The 17,035-nt window shown below is 45.8% G+C and overlaps 1 protein-coding gene across 5 annotated transcripts in view; it reads left to right on the forward strand.

Moving 5' to 3' along the window:
* SMG1 (SMG1, nonsense mediated mRNA decay associated PI3K related kinase) overlaps window positions 14,294-17,035 on the forward strand; it is a 104,450-nt gene continuing 101,708 nt past the window's right edge. For 2 of the 5 annotated variants that reach the window (XM_021086547.1, XM_021086548.1), the window contains exon 1: window positions 14,294-14,741. In XM_021086547.1, the coding sequence (XP_020942206.1) occupies window positions 14,653-14,741 (89 nt within the window). In that variant the 5' untranslated portion in view covers window positions 14,294-14,652. The remainder of the gene's footprint in view (window positions 14,742-17,035) is intronic. The other 3 variants (XM_021086549.1, XM_021086551.1, XM_021086552.1) reach the window with 3 other exon arrangements.

Raw genomic sequence — 17,035 nt, forward strand, 5'->3', positions numbered from 1 at the left:
AGCGGCTGGTTCAATCCCTGGCCTGATGCAGTGGGTTAAGGATCTGGCATTGCTACAGCTGTGGCATAGGTCATAGTTCCAGCTTGGATTCAATCCCTGGCCCAGGAATTTCCATAGGCCACAGCGGCAACTGGAAAAAAAAAAAAAATCAAGATTTGATGTTTACTTCCCACAGGAGTTCCTGTCATGGCTCAGCAGAAACGAATCTGACTAGGATCCATAAAGACGCATGTTTGATCCCTGGCCTTGCACAGTGGGTTATGGATCTGGTGTTGCCGTGAGCTGTGGTGTAGGTTGCAGACAAGGCTAGGATCTGGAGTTCCTGTGGCTGTGGTGTAGGCCAGCGGCTACAGCTCCAATTTGACCCCTAGCCTGGGAATCTCCATCTGCCACGGGTTGGGTCCTAAAAAGACAAAAAAAAAAAAAAAAAAAAAAAAAATTTACCTCCCAGAGTTTGAGGAATGGTAGCAGTTAGAAATAAATATAATTAATGTGGTGTAGCAGACTGGCGTTGTCACTGTAGTGGTTTGGGTTGCTGTTGTGTTTCAGATTCCATCCCTAGCCTGGGAATTTCCATGTGCCGAGGTCATAGCCAAAATAAATAAATAAGTATAATTAAGGGAGTGCCTACTGTGGCACATTGGGTTAAGGACCCAGTGTTGCCACAACTTTGGTGTAGGTTGCAGCTGCAACTCGGATTCAATCCCTGGCCCAGGAACTTCCATATGCTGCAGGCGTGTCTCCCCCACTATATATATATATATATATATATATATATATATATGAAATATATATTGTATGTTTTTATATAAACATATTTATATTTATGTATTTATATAGTATATATTTAATTCATATTATATATAATTAAATATATATAATTAATACATATCTTGTGCCTCCCCCTTCTATATGTATATATAGTTAAAATGATCAGAAAGTAGTCACATTATTTTAACAAAATGGTGAAAATGATGGTTTCTGAGTTTCATTTGGAGAGCTCAGGGCCAGGCTTTGCCTTTTAATAGCTCTCTTCCATCCCCAGCATGTGCAAGGCATAAACACTTCCCAAACACCTGCCGATGATTTGGAGATTAGGCTATTATTTTCCTACAATCCTATGATTTTCCCATTTCTGTTTCCCTTTCCCAAGGTGATGTCATACTCAGCCATCTGCTTCCCCTGCATCCAAAAACCACGTCAAGTCAAGCTTTTCCTGAGAAGCTTCTTCCAGGGCCCAGCGGGAAGGGTCCCCTGAGAGGTGGCATGCCTGGGGGATGGTGCCAACACCAAGCCAAGCAGTGTGACCTTCAAATCACTGTAGCACAAAAGACCTTCCAGAAAAAGCCTCTCTTTGCCTCCTTGGCATGGGATGAAGGGATCGTTTCAGTTTCAGTTACGACACATATAGCAGTCCACTAAGGAGGTCAAAGAGTTCTATTTCAGCTAGGCAGGGAAATATTTATCCCTCCCTTACTTGGTAGGCTCTCAAACTCTGCAGCTATAGTGAATTAAATGTGCAACGTCTGTATGCACCTGCGTGTGCACCTGTGTGCTCCAAAAAACAGCTATCTGGAGTTCCTGCTGTGGCTCAGTGGTTATGAACGCAATTAGTGTCCATGAGGACATGGGTTCAATCCCTCTTCTTGCTCAGTGGGTTAAGGGTCTGGTGTTGCCATGAGCTGTGGTGTAGGTGGTAGACTCGGCTCAGATCCAGCGAGGCTGTGACTGGCTATAGCTCCAGCTCTGATTTAACTCCTAGCCTGGGAACTTCCATTATGCTGTGGGTGCAGTCTTAAAAAGACTAAAAAAAAAAAAGAAAAAAAAAAGCTGTGCATATAAATTGATAAATTTTAAATTGATTCTCAGCTAAATTATAGGGAGAGCCTGGAGACAGGCAACCCCATGTGAATTTAAGTCTCAGCTTTACTATATACTACTGACGTCACCTTGGAAAGTCATGTCCCTTATAAGCCTCTGCTTCATCCTCTGTAAAATGAGAATAAGAAGAGCAGCCAACTTTATGTGGGCATCTTAGGGATTCCATGAGCAATGAGCTGATTAATGCAGAGCCCTTGGCAGGGTGCTAGGGGAGAAGAGCCTAATAAATGTTAGCTATTGTTAGTATCGATTACATCATCATCATCTCATCAGATGGGTGACTTCCATGCAGTGACAACAAATACTAAAGGCACCACTCTTGGAGTTCCCATCGTGGCTCAGTGGTTAGTGAATCCGACTAGGAACCATGAGGTTGCAGGTTCGATCCCTGGCCTTGCTCGGTGGGTTAAGGATCCCGTGTTGCCATGAGCCATGGTGTGGGTTGCAGAGGCGGCTCAGATCCCTCATTGCTGTGGCTCTTGCGTAGGCCGGCGGCTACAGCTCCCATTCGACCCCTAGCCTGGGACCTTCCATATGCCGAGGGAGCAGCCCAAGAAATGGCAAAAAGACAAAAAATAAAAAAATAAAAATAAAATAAATAAAATAAAGGCACCACTTGTCTTTGCCCTGGGTTATCTTCCATCTGTACTCCTCTTCCCACCCCACCACATATTCATATCTTTTTTTTAGGGCCCACCTGTGGCATACGGAAATTCCTGGTCTAGGGGTCGAATTGGAGCTGCAGCACCACATCCAAGCTGCATGTGTGATCTATACCACAGCTGCAGCAATGCCTGATCCTTAACCCACTGAGTGAGGCCAGGGATCAAACCCACATCCTCACAGAGACACATCAGGTCCTTAACCTGCTGAACCACAATGGGAACTCCACACATTAATATCGTTTTACTTCAACTCAATCCTGGTAGGCCCTGACTTTAGGCAAGATGTTTGAGAAGGCGAGAGTTGGGTAAGAGACCAAGGAAAAAACGTTTAAAGCCATGGATTTAAAAGATGAGGGAAAACTGAAATCTACACTCAAAGGAGATTTTACAAAAATGCAGTGAGAAAGGAGGGTGCACTAGTTCTGCCCAGATGATGCTTGTCAGTTAGAATTCAGAGTAAAAGCGTTGCTCCTCTACAATCCAATCCTTCAGAAAGACTTTTTTCTGGTCTTTTTTTTTTTTTTACTGGATACTAGGTACAGAGAAGAGATAGTCACAGGATATATTTTTAAAATGTCAAATGATAACCGTAGAGACAGTAGGTGGCAATGATTTGCCCTGGAGATTTTATTTGCATAATCTGCATTCTATTAACATATGTGCCTGATATTGCTTTAATTTTCTTTTTTTTTTTTTTTTTCTTTTTTGGGCTGCTCCCACGGCATATGGAAGTTCCCAGGTTAGGGGTCAAATCAGAGCTATGGCTGCTGGCCTGCACCATAGCCGAAGCAGCTCCTGATCCGAGCCTCATCTGCGACCTACACCACAGCTCACAGCAATGCCAGATCCTTAACCCAATGATTGAGGCCAGGGATCAAACCCACATCCTCATGGATACTAATTGAATTCATTTCTGCTGCGCCACGACGGGAACTCCAATATTGCTTTAATTTTTAAAAGTTTGGACTTCCCCTGTGGCTCACAGCATAACTACTTGGTGTCGTCTCTGCAATGGCCCTGGTTCGATCCCTGGCCCGGGGAACTTCCCTATGCCACAGGTGCAGCCATATGATTAAAAATAAATAAATACGTATGGGGGTCAGCAGGTTAAGAACCTAACTGGTGGAGTTCCTGTGGTAGTGCGGTGGTTAACGAATCCGACTAGGAACCATGAGGTTGTGGGTTCGATCCCTGGCCTTGCTCAGTGGGTTAAGGATCTGACGTTGCCGTGAATTGTGGTGTAGGTCGAAGATGCTGCTCGGATCCAGAACTGCTGTGGCTCTGATGTAGGCCGGTGGCTACAGCTCCTATTTGACCCCTAGCCTGGGACTCTCCATATGCTGCAAGAGCAGCCCTGGAAAAGGCAAAAAAAAAAAAAAAAAAAAAACCTAACTAGTATCCATGAGCATGTGGGTTTGATCTCTGGCTTCACTCAGCGGGATAAGGATCTGGCATTGAGGCAAGCTGCAGTGTAGGTCACAGATGCAGCTCGGATCTGGTATTGCGGTGGCTGTGGTGTAGGCCAGCTTCGGCTCCTATTTGAACCCTAGCCTGGGGAACTTCCATAGGCCGCAGGGCATGTATGGCCCTAAAAAGAAAAGAAGAGAAAAGAAAAGAAAAAAAAAAAAAAAAAGACAAACAAAAAAAATCAGGGGACCTCATTCTCAAAAGTAGGCTGGAATACAAGAGTGATTTTCAAAACACTCTTTTGTCTTTTTTTTTTAGGGCTTCATCCGTGGCAAATGGAGGCTCCCGGGCTAGGGGTTTAATCAGGCTAGGGGTCTAATGGGAGCTGTAACCACAGCCACAGCAACGCCAGATCTGAGCCAAGTCTGCAACCTACACCACAGCTCACGGCAACGTCGTATCCTTAACCCACTGAGCAAGGTCAGGGATCGAACCCACAACCTCATGGTTCCTAGTCGGATTTGTTAACCACTGAGCCATGATGGGAACTCCAGGGAGCTGGCTCCTTTAGGATCATCACCCAAGTCTCTGGGCCCCTCAGAGCCAAGCCCAAGGGAATCTCATCCTTGGGTTTTCTGCACTTCATAAGTCACAAGTAGCTCTGGATGGGCAGCACTGTCCTCTGATTTTATTGTTAGGAGTGTGCAGGAGCCACGGAGCAGCATGTCTTGTGCCCTGCTTCATAGAAGCTTGGCCTTGCCTCAAACTGAGGCAGGCTGAGCGGAGATTTCAACTGTGTCAAGAGGTTTCTCAGCCAAATTCCTTCAGCACCAACTTGAAAACTAGCTATAAAAATAGCCCTTACTGAGGAAGCCTGACCTGTGACAAAGCTTTCCTAGCTGGGGAGCAGGAATAAAAGGGCTGCTGTTTTTCTTTTCAAAACACCTGCTTTAATGTCTCTATGATGTGGATTTGCTTTTAAGGTTGTGTTTTGAAAATCACTCTTGTATTCCAGCCTACTTTTGAGAATGAGGTCCCCTGATTTTTTTTGTTTGTCTTTTTTTGGAGACTAATTGGGGTTAATCCTGCTGCAGATCTGGGGATTATAGGAAACAAGAGACAGCCTTATCTTTTGTTTACTCAGGATATACATTGGAGGGTCTGTCTAGGACTTTTGGGAGATCCGTCTAGGAAAATCCCCATGCCTGTGTTCAAATCTTGATGCCAGGGTCTTTCAGAAGTTAAAGCCTCAAGTCAAGGAGTTCCCGTCGTGGCTCAGCGGTAACAAATCTGACTAGCACCTAATAGGTCGTAGACTCGGCTCAGATCCCGAGTTGCTGTTAGGTCGGCAGCTGCAGCTCCAATTGGACCCCTAGCCTGGGAACTTCCATGTGCCACAGGTGCAGCCCTAAAAAACAAAAAAATAAAATAAAATAAAATAAAGTTTCAGGTTAACTTATAATTTTTGAGTTTCTGAGTATATCAGAAATTTAAGAAATAGCAAACAGGGAACAAAATTATGGTCTCTTTTACGTTTCCCTTTTGACAATTGACCGCTTTCAACACACAAGGAGGAAGAGACCACAATGCAAAATAATTATTTATTCACCAGGTGAAGAATATAATGTCTTATGAATGGTAAGTTCACAGCCCCTCCAGGTGTGTGGGCTGACGAGGCGACACGGTATCTTCAAGTCCAGGTTCCTCCCTGGCTGTGTGTCTCTGGACTTTCTGTGTAATAACCTCATTAGGCAATAACATCAAAGGTCTAAATCTGAGGCCTTGACGAATGTGAAGTCAGGACCAAATGTCCCTTCTGTGCCTGCCTGTGACAGTCCCTGCCTGCTACCAGCTGGGTGATTTGGGGCAGGCTGCTCAGTTACTCTTGGCATCAGAGATACCTACTTCAGAGAGAGGGTTGGGAAAATTCCATGAAGTGAATCAGTCAATTAGGCATTAGTAAATGCTCAGAAATATTAGCTAGGTCATTCCCGTTGTGGCTCAGAGGGTTAAGAACCTAACTAGTATCCATGAGGATGAAGGTTCGATCCCTGGCCTTGCTCCATGGGTTAAGGATTCTGTGTTGCCACAAGCTGCACCTGCAGCTTGGATCCCAAGTGGCTGTGGCTGTGGTGTAGGCTGGCAGTTGCAGCTCCAATTCAACACCTAGCCTGGGAACTTCCATATGCTGCAGATACAGCCCTAAAAAGAAGAAAAAAAAAAATATATGTATACATTAGCTATGATGCTAACAAAACACCCACGTGTGGTTGGAATGAAACACAGATTGGAATGAAACAAAATACCCCTAGATTTGGAGTTCCCTTGCTGTGCAGCAGGTTAATGATCTGCCTTATCACTGCAGTGGTTTGGGTCACTGCTGTGGTGTGGGTTCGATCCCAGGCCCAGGAATTCCACATGCCACCAACATGGCCAAAAAGATACACACACACACACACACACACACACACACACACGCACGCACACACATATATTATATAAATATACATATTTTAAGTGTATTTAATGAACATATTTATATATTATTATGTGTGTTTAATAAATATATGTTTATATATATTATATGTATATATTAACTAGAGTTGGTCACCTTTATTAGAGCTAAGACTCTATGCCTTGGCCAAATTTTATTTAATTGGTCTTTGTGGTCACTGCCACATAAGAGTATTCCTTTTTTATTCATTCATTTGACTTTTAGGGTTATTTTCTTTCATTTTTTTTTTCTTTTTAGGGCCGCACCTGTGGCATATGGAAGTTCCCAGGCTAAGAGTTGAATCAGAGCTACAGCTGCCGGCCTACACCACAGCCACAGCAACGCAGGATTCAAGTCACATCTGCAGCCTACACCATAGCTCACAGCAACGCCAGATCCTTAACCCACTGAGCAAGGCCAGGGTTGAACCCTTATCCTCATGGACACTAGTCGGATTCAATACCACGGAGACACAATGGGAACTCCCAAGGTTTTGTTTTGTTTTGTTTTTTAATTGTGTTTTCAAATACTACTTCTATATTTTAATTAGAAAACTAGCAATAAGCAAGGGGGAAAAATCACTCTTGATCCCACCTATCGCAAAGCATCAATATGAGGTAAATTTAAAACATTTTCTTCTAATCTTTTTCCTATAAAACCTCCCCCTCTCTTTTGTAACTGAGCTGAGTGAGATCATAGCACATGTTCACATTTGAATCGCATGCCTTTTTTTTTTTTTTTTTTTTTTTTGGCTGCAGGCGCAACAAGCAGAAGTTCCAGGGCCAAGGGTCAAACCTGAGCCACAGTAGTGACAATGCCAAATCCTTAACCGCCAGGCCCCCAGGGAACTCCTCATGCTCTTTTCAAAATGTGTAAACATAATGTTTTCCTGATTCCATTAACACTTTTTCTTAACTATAGTTTTTATTTATTTTTAACTATAATTTTTAATAATCTGCAGAACATTACCAGTACAAATGTACTACCTCCTAACCATTTTCCTCTTGTTGAACATTGAGATAATGTCTCTCTCTTTTTTTTTTTTTTTTTTGCCATAATAAGTAAAAGTGAAGCCAATACTTTTATATCAGTCTTGGGTTCATATTTTGGTTAATTCCCACTTCATTTCTTCTACTAACAACCTTTTTTTTTTTCCTTTTCTGGCTGCACCAGCAGCAGATGGAAGTTCCCAGGCCAAGGATTAATCCAAGCTGCAGTTTCAACCTATGCCACAGCTGCAGCAATGCTGGATCCTTAAACCTCTGCACTGGATTGTGGATCCAACTGGCACCTCCACAGAGACAAGCTGGATCATTAACTCAGGGACCCACGGAGGACCTCCAACAACTATTTTTTGAGTGCTTACTCTGAGTCAGATGCTCAGCTGTGTGCTGCTGGTAGAGGTGAAAGGACTGTAGACCTGAATCTTGCAGACCTCATTTTCCCTTTTTTTTTTTTTTTTTTTTTTTTTTTTTTGCTTTTTAGGGCCGAGCCCTTGGCATATGGAAGTTCCCAGCTTAGGGGGTCAAACTGGAGCTACAGCTGCCGCCACAGCCACAGCCACAGCAACTTGGGGTCTGAGCTGCATCTGCGACCTAAACCACAGCTCACAGCAACGCCAGATCCTTACCCCATTGAGCGAGGCCAGGGATGGAACCTGCATCCTCATGGATACTAGTCATATTCGTTTCCACTGTGCCAGAACAGGAACTCCCCAGACCTCATTTTCTAAGGGTGAGACAGATACTAAATATGCAAAGAAACCCAATACTTGCAGATGGCGATGGGTGTTACCAAGGAAAGAAATAGGGCGTGTAACTGAGCGCACCTGGAAGGGGCACTGGCCAGCGTTTTTTTGGCAACAAGGTGAGAGAACACCTCTCAGAAGACTTGAGATGAGCCATGGAAAGCAGGGCTAGGACTAGGAAGGGGGTAGGAAAAGTGATCTGCCTCAAGGCTCCAAGTGAAGGAAGCACTTACTTGAAGGTCTTTGCACGTGCAGGGTTGGCACCTGAATGGCCTCAAGAGTAAGTGCTTCCTTAAATGTGGTGCCGGAGACCCACTGCTCTTTTGACCCCAGTCCCAACCCTGATGGGAACAAAGGTAGGAAAGACGTTCCAGGCAGAGGGAACAGCAAGCGCAAAAGCCCAGGGACTGGACAGATTCCCCATGTAGAGAAACAAAAATTCTATCTCTACCATTGGAGTAGAATGAAAAAAGGCTAAAGGAACCAGGAAAGCAGACCCACTGAAAGTAGTGAGAAAAAATGTTGGCAAGTTTTGAGAGTTGATCGTATTTAATGTGTATAGGTATTTATTGCAAGTATCCAAATAGTCATCATGGGAAAAACTGGGCTTTTAATTCTTTTTTCCCAGTGGTTTAGAATTGTTGTTATGGAGTTCCCTGGTGGCCTATTGGTTAAGAATCTGGTGTTGTCACTAGAGTGGCAGCCAAAAAAAAAGTCTTTATAATTCACATATTTTGCAAAGTGAGGTTGCAGTGGGGTCCCCAATAACTTTTCCAATGCTTAGGGGCTCAAAAGTGGCCTTTCTCAAACTTGGCTGCACATTAGAATCTCCTGCACATTAGCGGTCTTAAAAATACTGATGCTTGCTCCTACACTGAGAGATCCAGATTTAATTGGGGTACAGACAAGGTGAGGGGATTTTACTATGAAGACAAAATTTAGAACCGTTGTTAGCATCCTGTTCTGGGTAAGAGCAGCCCTGAAATGTCTGCAATGCAGAAGACGACAGCTTTTACAGGCTCTTAGTAATGATGAGTCTGGATTTCATCCTAAGAATAGGAAGCCATTGTTGCATTTTAAGGAGGATGGTCACGCAATCTGATTTTTTTTTTTTTTTTTTTTTGTCTTTTTGCCATTTCTTGGGCCGCTCCCGCCGCATATGGAGATTCCCAGGCTAGGGGTGGAATCGGAACCGTAGCTGCCGGCCTATACCAGAGCCACAGCAACTCAGGATCCGAGCGGCATCTGCAACCCAAACCACAGCTCACAGCAATACCAGATCCTTAACCCACTGAGCAAGGACAGGGATCAAAGCCGCAACCTCACGGTTCCTAGTCGGATTCATTAACCACTGAGCCACGAAGGGAACTCCACACAATCTGATTTTTACTTAGAGAAAATCACTTTGAGGACTTCCTGTTGTGGCATAGCAGAAACAAATCCCATTTGGAACCATGAGGTTTTGGGTTCGATCCCTGGCCTCGCTCAGTGTGGCCGGCAGCTGTAGCTCCAATTAGACCCCCTAGCCTGGGAATCTCCATATGCCTCAGGTGTGGCCCTAAAAAGAAAAAAAAAAAAGGAAAAAAAAATCACTTTGGGAGTTTCTGCGGTGGGTCAGTGGATTAAGAACCCAACATAGTTGTTCACGACCTGGCGCATTGGAAACGAATCTGACTAGGAACCATGAGGTTGCAGGTTCGATCCCTGGCCTTGCTCAGTAAGTTAAGTATCTGGTATTGCCATGAGCTATGGTGTAGTTCACAGATGCGGCTCGGATCTGGTGTTGCTGTGGCTGTGGTATAGGCTGGAAGCTGTAACTCTGATTCAACCCCTAGCCTGGGAACCTCCATATGCCGCGGGTGTGGCCCTAAAAAGCAAAAAAAAAAAAAAAAAAAAAAAAAGAACATAGTGGAGTTCCCGCTGTGGCTCAGCAGAAACAAATATGACTAGCATTCATGAGGATGCAGGTTCAATCTCTGGCCTCGAAGAGTGGGTTAAGGATCTGGTGTTGCCGTGAGCTGTGGTATAGGTCGCATATGTGGGTGGGATCTAGTGTTGCTTTGGCTGTGGTGTAGGCTGGTGGCTACAGCTCTGATACCACTCCTAGCCTGGGAAACTCCATATGGCTGTGGCCCTAAAAAGACAAGAAGAAAAAAAAAAGAACCCAACATAGTGTCTGTGATGATGTGGGTTCAATCCCCAGCCTCACTCAGTCAGTTGAGGATCCATCATTGCCATAAGTTGCAGGTTCTGTGGCTATGGTGTAGGGCTCAGCTGTAGTTCCGATTAGATCCCTAGCCTGAGAACTTCCATATGCTGCGGGTGCAGCCTTAAATAATTAATTAATTAAATTAATAAATAAAATAATTTAAAAATTAAAAAAAAAATTTGTCTGCAGTGTGGCAAATTTCCTCAGGGTAGATTCCCAGGAGAGAAATTACTGGAGGAATGAGTGTTAATTTTAAGTTTTTGGATCCACACTCTTAAATTGCTTTCCCACAAGTTGCTGCCAAACGCCACCCACCCACCTACTGTGACCTCACAACCACCCTGTGCCAATACTGTTTTTGAGGGTTAATCATTTCTATGAAAGACGAACAAAAAAAAAAACAATGATAATAAGAATCAATTGTTTTAGCAATGGGGCACAACCTCTGCCAGCTACTTTTTTTTTCTCTCTCATTCACCATTGGTCAAACATTATCCAAATAGCTATGTGCTTCAGAGAAGTTGTAGATCCGATTTTTAACTAACATTTTTTGATCTTTGCCATGTGGCAGGCACTGTGAAAAGCACTTTGCATGAAAGATCGCTAAGAATCCTCTCAACATCCTCAAGAGGTCAGTACTCCTATTATTATCATTGCTATGTTACAGATGAGAAACTGGCGGAGGGGGGAGGGCACTGTGAGTCAAAAGCTTTGTGGATGCTCCCTTAGCTTGTAAGTGGAGTTGGAATTTTTTTTTGTGTGCGTGTGTGTGTGTGTGTGTGTCTTTTTAGGGCTGCACCCGTGGCATATGGAGTTTCCTAGTTTAGGGGTCTAATCGGAGCTACAGCTGCCAGCCTACACCACAGCCACAGCAATGCCAGATCTGAGCCGCATCTGCGACCTACACCACAGCTAAAGGCAACACCGGATCCTTAACTCACTGAGCAAGGCCAGGGATCGAACCCGAAACCTCATGGTTCCTAGTCGGATTTGTTTCCTCTATGCCATGACGGGAACTCCTGGAGTTGGAATTTGAACCCAGATCCTTTGAAAAAGTGAAAGGACTCATGAAACTTTTCTCAGGGTCTAAGGTTCTGGTTATTCTGTTGCGATTCATTTTGGAATCTGAGCAATTAACATAAGTTGGTCACTGCACCATTATTGCAATAAACTGTTGAAGGAAGTCAAAATGATTAGTTGGCCACATCAGCCATTTGCTTGTGGGTCTGAGAGTTCCAAAGAGGAGGAGAGCATCAACTCACCTGCAGCACAAGAAAGGGGTCTGAGGCAAATAGGTTCAAGGAAAGCCAAAATTTATAACTGAGAAAATGCCTTGGGGAGCTCCTGTTGTGGTTCAGCAGTAACAAACCCACCTAGTATCCCTGAGGAATCAGGTTCCATCCCTGGCCTCGCTCGGTGGGTTAAGGATCTGGTGTTTCCATGAGCTGTGGTGTAGGTCTTGCACCTCCAATCCAGCCTTGCTCTGGCTGTGGCTTAAGCTGAAAGAAAGAAAAAGAAAGGAAGGAAGGAAGGAAGGAAGGAAGGAAGGAAGGAAGGAAGGAAGGAAAGAGAAAACGCTTTGGGAGAAGTGGCTTTTTTGGTCAGATTGCAGGGTGGTGGAGAGAGAGGAGATTGTAACTATTTCGATCATTTCTAATAATACACCTATTTCTCCGACCCCTACTCCCAGAGTTCCTTGAGGATAGGGATTGAGTCGGATCACTGTCCCTGTCCCCAACTGCTTGGTTAGTAGATGCTCAGTAAATTTTGCTAAAAAATGTTGAATGAAAGAATTAATCACAATTAGGCTGTACATTGAAAACATGTGAGGGAAATTCCCTCGTTCCCCCAGGGGGTTAAAGATTTGGCATTTTCACTGCTGTGGCTCTGGTTAAAGCTGTGATGTGGGTTCCACCCCTGGCCTGGGAACTTCTACATGCCACAGATATGGCACTCCCCCAAATAAAACCCCCAAACCCCAAACATATGTGTTTACTGTTTGCTTATGTCATTAGACATGAACTACAAACAAACCAAAATACCTTGTGGCAGGATTCACAATTTCTGAGAGAGAACCCTAATCTTAGGACTTGATTCAAGAGGGACTTTTCATAGGAGAGTAGGGAAGAAAGGACACCATTGGTAGGGTCCCTTTCACAAATGGTAGGATCCTTCCTCACAGCAAGTATGGGCTACCCAGGGCACATTTCAGGATGGAGTGTATAACTGTGGGATGTATCCCTCTTCACTCAGGTTATTTAAAAAAAAATTTTTTTTTTTTTTTTTTTTTACACATGTGGGTGACCATGCTGGAGTCTAAACCTAGTGAGAATTTCTGTGTTGAGTCAAATAGCACCAGTTCGTAGAAGGAGCTTCTTGTTCCCTGAATGAGTCGAATTGGGGAGGGGAGAAAAGTACATATGAAAACCTAACTTTCCATCCTTTAGAACTAGCAAGAGCCTACAGTGTTGACGGACATAAGCAAGGAGCCCAAAGTTGAAGGGGGATGCATGTGGATCACCTCATAATCTCAAGTACTTTTGTAATTTAGTAACTTTTTTTTTTTTCTGCCTTTTTCTAGGGCCGCTCCTGCGGCATATGGAGGTTCCCAGGCTAGGGGTCAAATCAGAGCTGTAACCACTGGCCTACACCAGAGCCACAGCAACGCGGGATCCGAGCTGCGTCTGCAACCTACACCACAGCTCACGGCAACGCCGGATCCTTAACCCACTGAGCAAGTCCAGGGATCAACCCCGCAACCTTATGGTTCCTACTCGGGTCCGTTAACCACTGCGCCACAACGGGAATTCCATTGGTAACCATTTTTAATCACACAAGCAATATATGGGGACTTTGCAACATAGGGAATTTGCAACATAAAATAACGTAAGACCCTTTTGACTATCCTCCAGAGTTAATTCCTGTTACCTGTTCTGTGTGTGCGTGCGTGCGTGCGTGTGTGTGTGTTTGGCTGCACCTAGGGAAGCTCCGGGGCCAGGAATGGAACCTGCACCAAGCTGTAACTGAAGCCACAGCAATGACCTACTGAGCCACATGCTAACTCCCTGTTACCTGTTTGCTGTGCAGCTTGTTGACCTTTTCTCTTTGTATATGGCATCCACTTTATGTCTAAGATGCTTTAGTGAACTCTTTGGTGGGGGCCGTGGAAACGTCGCGGCGGAGGAGAAAGTGCTCAGGTTTGGCCCCCCCCCCCCCCCCCGCCCAATGCCACGCCACCCGCAAGACTCTTTGGAAGGGAAAGTAGCTGTTAACGGTGGGAGGATTTCAGAGCGTATTTCATGTTGCAGGGGACAAAGGTTGGTGCTCGTGAGTATTCCGCTTTCTTCCTCTATTTCGTTTTTTGTAATGGTAAGACATAAATGGTCAAGGTGTCGGGAATCTACGGGCACATTTCAGGTGGAGGCTGGGTAGATGAATGTTCACCCCCTCTGTTTTTTATTTTTACTTATTGCCGTACAAGGTGAGGAACGTGGGCGCGCGTGAACTCTAAGGACATGCATGTGTGTCTGCGCGCGCCACCGCAAGGGCACCCCTGTATCTTGAGCGGAAGCCTGTTTACACCTGACTGCCCCGCCCTCTGGGGGTCAGGTGCTTTCCCGGGGGTGTATAGGAGAGCGTGCGCGTGGAGATGGTGACGGAGAACCCCCTCTCCCGTGATCCCCCGCGGCGGGGCCGGACCTCCGCGCGGTCCGCGAAGACTGGAAGCGAGCGCGGGGCGCGGAGAGGGCGGTCCACTTGCTGAGTCCGGCCCCGCCCACATGCCCCGCCCCTCGGTCCCGGCCCCGCCCCTCCACCCCGGCCCGGCGGGCGCCGGCACCGCCTCTCGCTCCCAGCATGCCGTGCGGCAGCGGCGGCGCGGCGGGCGGAGCCGGGAGGCGGGGAACCCGTGGCTGTGTGAGCGTGAGGAGCAGCCGCCACCGCCTCCTCCTCCCTGTCCTCCTCCTCCTGGGCCCCGGCGTCGCGGGCCGCGCACGGCCCTGGAAGAGACGTCGCCTCCCCTTCCTCCGCCTCCCTCTCGCCGCGCCGCTCCCGCCTCCTCGTCCTGCGCTGCGGGCTCAGGCGGAACCCGGAACGGCCGTCCGCCTCCCCCGCCCTCCGCCGCCTCCTCCTCCTTCTCGGCTTCCTCCTCAGCCCGGGGCCGGAGCGGAGTGTCGGCAGCGGCCGGTTCGGGCGGCGACTCGCGCTTCTTCGGGCGGCGGCGCTTGGCCATGTCGTGTCGGGGAAGGTAATGAGCCGCAGAGCCCCGGGGTCTCGGCTGAGCAGCGGCGGCGGCGGCGGCACCAAGTACCCGCGGAGCTGGAATGACTGGCAACCCAGGTGGGTGAGCCGGCGGCCAGCTCGCCACCCCGACCCCGGGCCTCGCCTCGGGCGGGCCGAGGCCTAGGGCCGCCGGGCTGGGAGGCGCGGCCTAGGCTCTCCACCCCCCCAGGAACCGGGCGCGGCTTCCTGGGTTCCCTCCCGCCCCGGCTGGGGAAGGAAGGCCGCTGGGAGGCGAGGCCTAAATGCTTCCCCTCTCCCTGCATTTCAGCCTCAGGGCTGGAGCCAGACCCTGGGCGCCGGGAGAAGGAACTGGCCTAGGAATTGGGTGAAGGAAGGGAACCTGGTGTTGGTTGTTTTTTTTTGTTTGTTTTTTGTTTTTTTTTACTTGCCGCCTTCCCCTTAAGTTGGTATATGAGTTGGGGGATCCTGGGAGTACAGGACCCTCTCCGCCACCCATTCACTTTCCTATCTCTCCGCCTCTCAGCCCCCACGTGAAAAGACCTCCTTAACTTTGATCTTTTCTGTGACCTCCCACGTGTTAATATTTAAAAAACAGCCACGCTCCAGGGCCTTACTCTGACTTTAGGCAGGCTCGTTGTGGGGCATGAGAGGAGATTGTGACAGTGTTAATGGGGCCAACCGACTCTGGTCCTGGAAAATGTTTCCCACAAGTGCAGGGGGCAGCTACTTTGGCGGAGAGCAGTTCATGCCTGGACACTTGAGCGGGCTTTCGCTTAGAAGAGTAAAGGGTTTGATTTCCGACAGGGGTCTCCTTGGAAATGAACATATTAAAGGGTACCGACTTTTTAAAGAAAATTAATTTTCGTTTCTTTCTGATTAATCATGGGGCAGTTGTACGTAATTTTGGACTGATTCTCATCTCTCTTACTCAATAAGTGCTTGTAATACTCAAGACTGTTTTGGAACTTAGCCCAGTGCCTAGAAGAATTCCCTAAATGTATATAACATTGTAGGGTTAGTTGTTTCATGGAGGTCTCGCACTTTGAGCCTCTTGCATTATGATTGTCCAGGAACTGGCCAGAGAAATGTTAGACACACATTGTTGGGATGACTTTTAATTTCCTGATGGCTGCATGCAATTCCAGCAATGTTTGGAAATAATTTGGAAAGATAGTAGAATGTAACGCCCTACGACTTGATAGAAAAACCAAAATAATCTTTTGGCTGATGAGTGATACACATTTCATTCTGTTTCATGTGTTTTTCCAGGTCTCCTGTCTGCTGAGAATTATGTATATAACAAAGTGACATTAAAAGCTTAGTTTAGAATTAAGATGTTAAGTAGTTTAAAATTTTTGAAAAGAAAAGCATAGTTGGACCTGTCCTTTACCGCTTAGGGTTTGTGAGTGCTTTAAATAAAATCAGTTGACTGGTTTTGATATTTTTATCTATAACTGGCATTTTTGGTTGTTGTGTATGTTCATTGAAATGTGTGAAATTTACTTCTTTTTCCCATCTAGTGAATTAGGTGATAAATGAGGTTGAATTGAACATCTGAGAGCTCTTTGACAGTAGATTTTCCATTATTTTTCGGTATTGTCAGCATGTGTAAACAATGTGCATGGTATCCCTTTAGAGGACTAAATAAAGTGCCCTTCTCAAGCAGTCCTAGAACTTCTGGAGAAGAATAAACTGTAGCTTGTGGTTCTCAACAAGTGGAGTAGCACAGTTGGAGCCACGGGTTGAGGTTGCCTGGTTTCATTTGACAGGTATGAAGCAGAATGGCTCCCATAGTTGTGGAATAAGTACATGGGTTATTAATATTACTCGTGTTTTCTTCTTTCAGTTACCTTATTTTTTGGCTCTGTGTGTGTGTAAAGGGGCCTCTGCATTCTTTGAAGCTGTGCTCTGTAGCAAAGTCTCAGAACTTATTGCCTAGGTAGACAGATGCTATGAGAAGATGCACTTGGTTACATGGAGTAACAGTCAATTAGGATATTGGAAATACTTGACTTTTTTGTAGAGGAGGGAACAGAAATGTATGGAGGGTACACCAAAGCAAAATTTCTTTGCACTGTTGCCTAGTTGTTTTGTAAAATAGCCAATAAAAAAAACTTAAGGTGTTTGCCAAGTCATAAATTTTCCTGAGATAAATTTGAGGTTGTTATTTTGTCCCCTCCTCACTTCAGAAAGGTGACAGACTCAGTTAACTGACAGAATGGAGCTTGATTTTCCCGCTTCTTTAAATGGAAGTTTATTTTTCTAAACATCTTCAAATGCTGGCGAATTCTTTATGGTTTATCAGAATCCTTTTGGTTTTAAAAAAAAAAATTAATTTGCTTTTCTGTACCAGTCTTTCTATAATTTTTTTGGATTCTATTTTGCTAGAT

The sequence above is a fragment of the Sus scrofa genome, chromosome 3 (assembly GCF_000003025.6).
Source record: "Sus scrofa isolate TJ Tabasco breed Duroc chromosome 3, Sscrofa11.1, whole genome shotgun sequence".
Lineage (NCBI taxonomy): Eukaryota > Metazoa > Chordata > Mammalia > Artiodactyla > Suidae > Sus > Sus scrofa.